General features: G+C 38.3%; 1 protein-coding gene across 1 annotated transcript in view; it reads right to left on the bottom strand.

The window, feature by feature from the left end:
• Positions 1-8,527: 8,527 nt before the first annotated feature.
• Positions 8,528-9,428, bottom strand: part of DHX36 (DEAH-box helicase 36) — a 42,960-nt gene continuing 42,059 nt past the window's right edge. Inside the window, exon 25 of the mRNA XM_065942323.1 lies at positions 8,528-9,198. Coding sequence (XP_065798395.1) covers positions 9,013-9,198 — 186 coding nt within the window. The 3' untranslated portion in view covers positions 8,528-9,012. The remainder of the gene's footprint in view (positions 9,199-9,428) is intronic.

The following is a 9,428-nucleotide window of genomic DNA, read 5'->3' as shown; positions in this document are numbered from 1 at the left end:
TCAGAGCAGAGGGGAAAGAGCGGCTTTGGCAAGGGCGTGGGTCTTGGCAACCCCGCTCTCACCAAAGGATGCTGTGTCCAGAAAGGGGACGTGCCCTTGGCCGCGGTGACACCCTGCAGCCGAGGACAATTCCTGTTACATGGCTGATGAGCGAGAGCTGTTGGTTGCTGGCAGTTCCTGACGGAGGTTTGGGCACAACATTCACTACCTGTGGCTATGTCAGATAAAACCATCTGTAAAATAAAAGGCATGACTAGGGATACAGCCTACATAAGGTTTCATTTAGCCAGGAAGATATTATGTAACAATTTTAAATATATATTCTTCCAATGATGTGTTGGGAGAAGGAAATGGCAACCCACTCCGGTATTCTTGCCTGGAGAAACCCACAGACAGAGGAGCCTGGCAGGCTGCAGTCCATGGGGTCGCAGAGTTGGACATGACTGAAGCGACTTAGTACTCAATTATATGTTCTCAATATAAGTAAAAGCAAGAACATGTAACTCCATGGCTGATTTATGTCAATGTATGACAAAACCCACTACAATATTGTAAAGTAATTAGCCTCCAACTAATAAAAATAAATGAAAAAAAAAGAAAAAGAAAAAGCCAAAAAAAAAAAAAGAATATAACTAATATAACTTATTAAGTCCAAAGTCACAGCTTGAGACTTTAACATAGCTGTCTCATTTGATGTGAAAAAAAGTGTAAAAAATAGATAAAAATCAATGGAAGTGTAGAAGATGGAAATAATATAATAGGCTTCTCTAGGACATGCTGCAACAATTTTAGCACATACATTAATATGCAATTAATTTCAGCACAGGTAGAATATTTAAATTTGACTATTTCCTGAAGTGTAAGACAAGTTTCAACACATTTTAAAGGACTGAAGTTATACAGAGTGAGGTTTCTGGTTATAACATAGTTAAATTGGAAATCAGTAACAAAAATTAAGAACTATCCATTTATTTGGAAACTTTTGTAAGATGCAAAACTGTAAAACTCCTTAAAGATAATACAGGGAAAGTCAAGGTGATCCTGGGTTTGGAGATGACTTCTTAAACATCAAAGACATGATCAGTGAAAGAAAAAACTGGTAAGCTGAATTTCATTAAGCAGAGAATGAAGAAACAATCCATAGAAAAAGAGAAAATCTTGAAAAAAAATCTGGGTAAAGGATTAGCACCTGAAATATACAAAGGACTCTTAAAACTAAATAATTAGAAAACCCAATTAAAAATGGACAAAAATATGGAAAACTCAAAAGATATATAGATAGAAAATAAGCATATGAAAAAGATGTTCAAGATCATACATTATTATGCAACTACAATATTAAGAAGAGAGAATGACTAAAATTATGACAACAGCAAACACTGGTGAGGACATGGGGCATTCACTGCTGCTGGGAATGCAAAAGTCACTGGGAAGACAGTTTGGCAGTTTCTTAGAGAACTAAACACTTACCATATGATGCAGCAATCACATTCCTTGATACTTAACCAAATGAGTTGAAAACTATGTCTGCAGAAATATCTACACAAAAATGATCTTAGCATTATTTATAATGGCCAAAGTTGGAAGCAACCAAGATAATCTTCAATAGATGAACAGATAAACTGTGGTACATCCAGACAATGGGATATTAACAAGCAATAAATGTGCTAGCAAGCCATAAAAAGATATGAAAGGGCCTTGAATGCTTATTACTAAGTAAGAGTTGCCAGTGTGAAAAAGCTATACATTAAATGACTCCAAGTATATAACATTCTCGAAAAGGCGAAACCATGGAGACAATAAAAGGATCCATGAGGGCGAGGGTTTCAGGGAGAAGAAAGGAGGATTAGGTGGAGCACAGAGGACTTTTTTCAGGGTAAAGTATTCTGCATGGTTAAGTCATGGTGAATATATGTTGTCATACATTTGTTCAAATATACAATACCGAGAATGAGCCCTAATGGAAACTGTGCATTTTAGTTAATAATGTTGGCTCATCCATTGTAACAAATGTACCAAGATGCTAATAATAGGGGAAGTTAAGAGGCGGTAAAAGTACACAGGAATTCTATATACAGATCGATCAGTTTTCCTATAAACCTTAAATTGCTCTAAAAAACATAGTCTTTATTAAACAGGTCCTCCTGCAATGCAGGAGACCTGGGTTTGATCCCTGGGTTGGGAAGAGCCCCCTGAAGGGAAAGGCTACCCACTTCACTATTCTAGCCTGGAGAATTTCATGGACAGTATAGTCCATGGGGTCACAAAGAGTTGGACACGACTGAGCGACCTTCACTAACAGTTCTTCAAAGGAAGTGGGACAAGGAAACTTGAAATGTCTGGAGTGAAGAGGGAACAATAGAATGGGTAAAACAGTTTAGGTAAATTATTATATAATAGACTATTCTTTAGTTTTTAAAACATTGGTTGGCTGAAGCAAAATTATATTGCCTGATATAATGGATTGTAGCCTGCCAGGCTCCAGGCCATGGAGTTCTCCAGGTAAGAATACTGGAGTGAGTTGCCATTTCCTTCTCCAGTTTATAAAGGAAATATTTGGGAAAACTAAATATTTAGGAAAAACTAAAGCAATACATGTATACTGTAATCCATGTGCTCAGTTGTGTGCAACTCTTTGCGACCCTACGGACTGTAGCCCACCAGGCTCCTCTGCCCATGCAATTTTCCTCGCAAGAACACTGGAGTGGGTTGCCATTTCCTCCTCCAGGGGATCTTCCTGACCCCTGGAGATCGAACCCGCATATCACCTGCATTGCAGAGGGGTTTTTTTTTAACTGCTGAGCCATTTGGAAGTCCACTGTAATCCTCAGAGCAAGCAAACTTTACAAAGGGATATGCTGATAAACAACAGACAAGGTAAAGTGGAATACTAAATAAACTGTCAAGTAACTAACCATAGGAAGGGAGGAAAAGGGAAAGAGAGGAACGAAAAGAGAACCAAAAAACAAAATGGCACACATAAAATGTAACTGATGTAAATATATTAATTAAAAGCCAGACATAGACAGATTTAAAAAGTGACCTAGCTATAAGCTGTCAACTTCTGGAAACAGTTCAAATGCAATTATAACGGTAAGTATAGAGTAAATGAATGGGAAAAAGATAGTATCAAGCAAATGCCAATCAAAAGGAAGCTGGAGGGGCTACACTAGAACAGATAAAGCAGAGCAAATTACCAGGAACAAAGACCGCTACCTAACAATAAAAAGGGCATTCTGTGAAGAAGACGTAACAACCCTAAGTGTGTAAGTACCAAACACTGGAGCGTCAAAACACATGATGCAAAAACTCACAGAACTGAAGGGAGAAAAGACAAATCCACAACACAGTGGGTAAGGGTATAGAACTGAACGACATCAAGGAGTGAGACCTAACTGATATCAACTTAGAGAACACTCCACCCAGAAACAGCAGGTTATACTTTCTTTTCATGCAGATATATAACATTCACCAAGATAGATCACACTCTGGGTAATAAACTGACAAATTTAAAAGAAATCAGGGTTTCCCTGGTGGCTCAGAGGTAAAGAATCCATCTGCCAATGCAGCAGAATTCAATCCCACATGCCACAGGGCAACTAAGCCTGGCAGTTGCAACTACGGAGCCCACGTGCTGGAACTACTGAAGCCCGCTCACCCTAGAGCCCGAATTCCACGAGAGAAGCCCCTGCAATGAGAAGGCTGTGCACCGCCGTCAGAGAGCAGCCCCGCTTCTGCAGCTCGAGGAAAGCTGCAAGACCCAGCACAGTCAAAAATAAAATTATTTTTAAAAAATAAGTCAAAGAACTGTTTTCCAACTACCATAAAAGAACCAAACTAGAAATTACAGAAACACCACAGAGAAATCTTTAATCACTTGAAAATTAAACAGCACACTCAATCTGATTAGAGGCACACATACTGAGGACATAAAAAACATACTGACCGAGTGGCATGAGACATTAAAACATGTAGGCTGGGGCTAAAGCAGTGTTTTAGAAAGGGATTTATGGCACTAAACACTTAAATCTAAGCTGCCACCTCAAGAAATTAGAAATAAAAAAATGTAAACACAAAGCAGCAGAAGGAAGAAAAAAAGATAAATACATAAATCTATGAAACTGAAAATAGAAAATTAGTGAAATAGCTAGTTCTTTGAAAAGATGAATACAATCGATACACCTTTTAGCAAGCTGACCAAAAAAGAAACTGTCAATGTCAGGAATGGAAGACTACATATTGTTATAGATTTGACAGATATTGGTAAGAAGATACTCAAACAACTTCACATATATTCAACAACATTGATAAAATGGGCCAGTTCATTGAAAACCACAAACTACCAAAACTCTAAGCAGTCTTAAAGGCTGGTTCTGCAGCGCTTCTACATCAGCTGTCTTCGCTCACTCCCATGCCCTCACCCAAACAAGAAAAGTTTTGTCTTATGCCCTGCTCTTTTCCTCACAGGGGATGTGCAACCTCTTGACATCATGGCCTCTACACCTGGTGTTTCTCTCCCACAGAATCTGCTCTAGTCCTCAATTTAATCGCTACGGTACTATGACTACAGATTCAGGGACCCTGCATGGATAGCCCGGTTCCCAGGAATCAGAGAAATCCCGCTTTTGAGCCCTGTAGTTTCCAGGGCTATTTTGTTCTTCTGCACCAGTGTTTACACAGGACTATTTATTTGCGATTCCGTCAGCTGTAAAAATGCCTACATTTGCTGATGCTTAGAAGAGAAACCCCTCTCTACAGTTGTCGCTGATTGCTCTGCGGTGTTTTTTTGCCACATCTTTGAAAAAGACAGCTCCTTCTGAATTCTCTTCTGGCACCTGATAACGATGGCTTAACTCTTTCCACTGTACTAGTGAATGAAGAGTGGCACATTTTGCCATATTCAGGTCAATGGCTTTACATTTTCTGCACTTCTAAAATGCATAGAGAATAAGCCTTCCTCTCTAATATCCCTAAAGCCCCAATTACTTAACAACATGAGGTGGAAAATCAGATCAGAACACACATATGAGACAACCAAGGAAAACAGCAAGTAAGTACATGAAATACGTCCATCACTGATCATTATTAAAAATACAAAACAAAATCACAATGAGCTATGAGACTCCACATCCACTCAAGGCTAAAAATAACAAACAACTAAAAATACCAAAGTACTGGTGAGGATTTGAAACACAAGGAATCGTAACATATGGAGAGTAGGTGTGTAAAATGGAACACCCACTTTGGAAGTCAGTTTGGCAATTTCTTATAAACTTAAATACAGTAAAACACAGCAATCCTAACCATAGGTACTTATCCAAGAGACACATGAAAGTACCTATCTACACACAGACCTGTATACATATAAAAATAATAACTTTACTTATAACAGCAAAAAAAATTTAAAGATAACTCACAAAGATCCATCAACTGGTGAATCAATAAACAAGCTGTGATGGGCTTCCCTGGTGGCTCTGTGGTAAAGAAACGCCTGCCAATGCAGGTTCAGTCCCTGGTCCGGAAAGAAAACACATGCCGTGGAGCCACAGGGCCCGTGAGCTGCGGCTACTTAAGCCTGCGTGCCTCGCGCCTGTGCTCCGCTACAAGAAACCACTGCGATGAGGAGCCTGTGCTCCGCAACCAGCGCAGGCCCTGCTCAAGGCAGCTGCAGAAGAGCCCATGAACAGCAACCAAGACCCAGTGCAGCCACAGATACAAACAAAGGTAAATCCTCAACAAAGTAAAACCAGCTGTGGTGTAAGAAACACGACTACTAAACACTGCTAACAATAAAAAGGATCTAACTTCTGATACATAGAGCAACATAAATATCTCAAAAGCATTCTTTGTTAACTGAAAGAAGCCAGACACAGAAGACTATATTGTTCCATTTATTTGAAATTCTAGAAAAGGCAAAACTTGAATTTTCTAGTGACCAAAGCAGATCAATGGTTGCCAGTGCGTGAAAGTGGGAGCAGGGGACTGACTGCAAGGGAAAAAAAGGACATTTTTAGGTGACAGGAATATTCTACATCAGGGTAACAATTACGAATGAAAACATTTGACAAAATTAACAGAATTATACTTGGGTAACTTTATTATACATAAAATAATATCTTCAAACTTATTAAAAAAGTATGTAACAGTAGTAACATATTTTATATGTTGAATTTTCAAATATTCTACAATGAATATTTATTTTTAAAATCGGAATAAAAACGCCATGTAAAAACAATTAGTATATTATAAATATGATTATACTATATGATCACAATTACTTAAATATATATAAACTCAGAGCTCAAGAGCAGAAGAAGGATTACCATTTACTTTGAGCAATAGAGTACATAAAATAAATTCCTCCTACAACTTTCTTATTATTCAAACTTGTAGGGTGGACTTTGTTTTAAAAATGAATAACAGAAAATCACTTGCAATAATTGGTATAAATGCGTCTAGAGCTTTTGTCCAAGTTAATGATTAAGAAGGTGTTATATGGATTCACTTTTCAAAGACTTTTTTCTTTTTTAAAGGTTATTCAGTGCCTTTTTTTCCCCCTCATAAGTTTCTGCTTCAGAGTTATTTTTTCCAAGAGTTATCCTTGGTATCAGAATGGAAACCAAATAGATTTTTCTTCTTAATGTCTTATTCTTTAAAACTACCAAATAACAGATAGTGCTAAGACCTGGAATACATTTGTCACTAAGTAACATCCCATTCTGTAAACAAAAAAAATAAATAGCACCGTCAGTTAAAATTTCCATCTTGATTAGTTGTAGAGAAGACATATAATTAAGTCCTTTGACCTCTCTAAATAGCTCATCTGTTAAACAATCCTTCAGGAACATCTTTCCCATTTGTGGAGAGTAAATATTGGTCTGTGAACAGAGAACTAATTAACAAGTAATTATTTTAACTGCTTTCTGCAAAGACAATTTTGGTCAAATAACTGAATTTAAACTGTATAGTAAAAGCAAGCAAGCCAAAAAAAAAAAAAAAAAGCACAAACATGAAAACAACATTCTTTTAGAACATATAGTACCTAATTATCACCTTGAGTTTAGGGCCAAAACTAACATGCCACAATATGACGCAGAATAAGAATTCAGTGACAGACAAATCACTTTTGGGAGACTAGCCAAGAGAATGGACTTAGAACGCACAAAAAAAATATTCAGGACCCTAGGAGGAAATGATAGGTTGACGTACATTCCCAGAGATGGGGGCACTATCTGAAGCAGTGCGGTTAAGATCATCACAGTCATCATATGATACTCCTTTTCCCCTGGCTTCTTTCAAAGACACAAGAAAATTTGTAGTTTTTATGGTATACCAAGGGTGTTCTTCCAAGGTTTGTCTTTTTACAGTATTTCCAATACTACAACTTTTACATCTTTTCTCAGATATAAAGGTCAACCTGTTAGATCACAAAATGAATGACAGAGATAGAAGCCTCAGCAAACAACACACAATGATGGATAGTTAGGTGTTGCAGTTAACACGCGTTCTGCCAAGTTATGCAAAAGACTTCTAAAAGAGGCTAACTAAAACAATAAAGCCTTATTGTTATCAGAGTAAGTCCATGTGCAGGGCAGTTGCAGAGCTGGATAATTCAACAGCTCACTAGTGTTATCAAGGACTCGGCTGATTTACACCTGCCTGCTGAGCCAACCTAGTGATTCTGAGATGGCTACAGAGCAACCATTTGTATTTGTCTGTATTTGGTTCTAAGTGCCAAATACAGACAAGACAGTGTCCAGAGGAGGAGCGTAGAATTCCCTCCTCGAAGTAGTGAGGAAGATCTTTCTCAGATGCCCCCGGTGCAGACCTCTTCTCAGCTGACATCAGACACGACAGGTCCACATATTCATGCCTGAACAGTTACTTATAAGAAGAGTAAGACCACGCATGATCGGCTTAGACCAAGCATGATTCACCCTTGGGCAAGACAGTCCAACTTCCCTGGGAACAAGGCCGCACAGAGGAGGGGACACATGACAAGCAAACAGGAAGCGAAGGACAAAAAGGCTGTTTGACAAATAACATATTTGTCTAAATCCGACAGGGCTGCCCAGTACAGGTCAGACTAGCCACCGCTGGCTCAGAGTATAAAATAGCACTCAGAGCATGAGGAGAAAAAGTGTAACCTAATGGATCATTATTAACAAACAATATTTCATGGACAAGTAACTACTACCATCTGCTGATTACCCAACACATACGACACTAGGCTATGCACTTTACATATAACAAGTTATGTAATTCTCACAGCTGTTACCTGTATTCTACAGAGAAAGAAAATGGGAACAGAGAGATGCAAAGTAATCTGCCTAAGATCTTGGGTAAGTGACAGTGCTAAAATCTGAACTTAGGTGGTCAGGCTCTAGACCCATGCTCTCTACTGCTACATTAAGATGCACAGGGTGATATACAAAGGATACAAATATACTCTGAAAAGATTAAAAAAAAAAAAAAAAAAAAACCCAAGGGACAGGTGGAGATGCAGAAACCAAGCCAAAAAGCTAGCTGAGATTTACACACTATACATTTTATTAAATACTGGACTTTATTACAACAAATTAATTTACTTCTGACAGAAGTTTCATTAGAAAAAATGTGGTTGTGCCAAAATTCTTATTTGACACTGCTTTTTAGCTAATCATTCTAGTTTTACTGATTCTATACTTGGCCTTTATGGGCAGAAAGATTAGTATTTCATAACAAAAGACTTTCTCAAGTGGCACAACATTCAAAGTATGTAAGAGGAATATTCTCAAAATGTGGGCATGACCACAGTAAGAGTGTATGATCAGAGAACTTCCTGCTTTTTATGGTGTATTTATAGTAGCTACAGACAACTGTTAATTCATGCACATTAAGTCTTTACTACCTACTGAAGGTTTCTACCTTACACATTAAAATTATTCATATCCTGGGGTTTGGCATCTGGCCCAGAGTTAAACCGTGATGGAAGACGGGTGTGAAGCAGCCTTCCCGGGCAGAGAGCGCCTGTCAGCTGTGGTACCCGTCCTGGAGGCGTGGCGGCAGGCTCCTGGGAGTTGCTCGCTCCTGTGTTTTGATCAAGTCTATAATGGCCGAGAGCACAGCACAGTCTCGCGATGTAGTGTCCTTCCAGTCTACGGGATGGGGACTTTCAATCTTCTCTTGCAGAAGGATATCTAGTTCCTTTCTTAATTCCTGAAGTTGGAAAAAGGATACATGTTCAACAAAGGCAGGTGTACTATCAGTGTATTAAATAAAAGTGACTTGATCTGGTACAAGAAATTTCATAAGCTATTAGCCATTCAGAATGGTTGCTCTGTAACTATCTCAAAAACCAATTCAGAAAAACTATAAATTGCATTCTCAACACAATTTCGTCTGTTGAAATAAAGCAAGAAATATTTAATGTAACATGTACAACACTT

This window comes from Muntiacus reevesi, chromosome 8 (genome assembly GCF_963930625.1).
Source record: "Muntiacus reevesi chromosome 8, mMunRee1.1, whole genome shotgun sequence".
Taxonomy (NCBI): Eukaryota; Metazoa; Chordata; class Mammalia; order Artiodactyla; family Cervidae; genus Muntiacus; species Muntiacus reevesi.
This window is presented reverse-complemented; position numbering and strand designations above follow the sequence as displayed.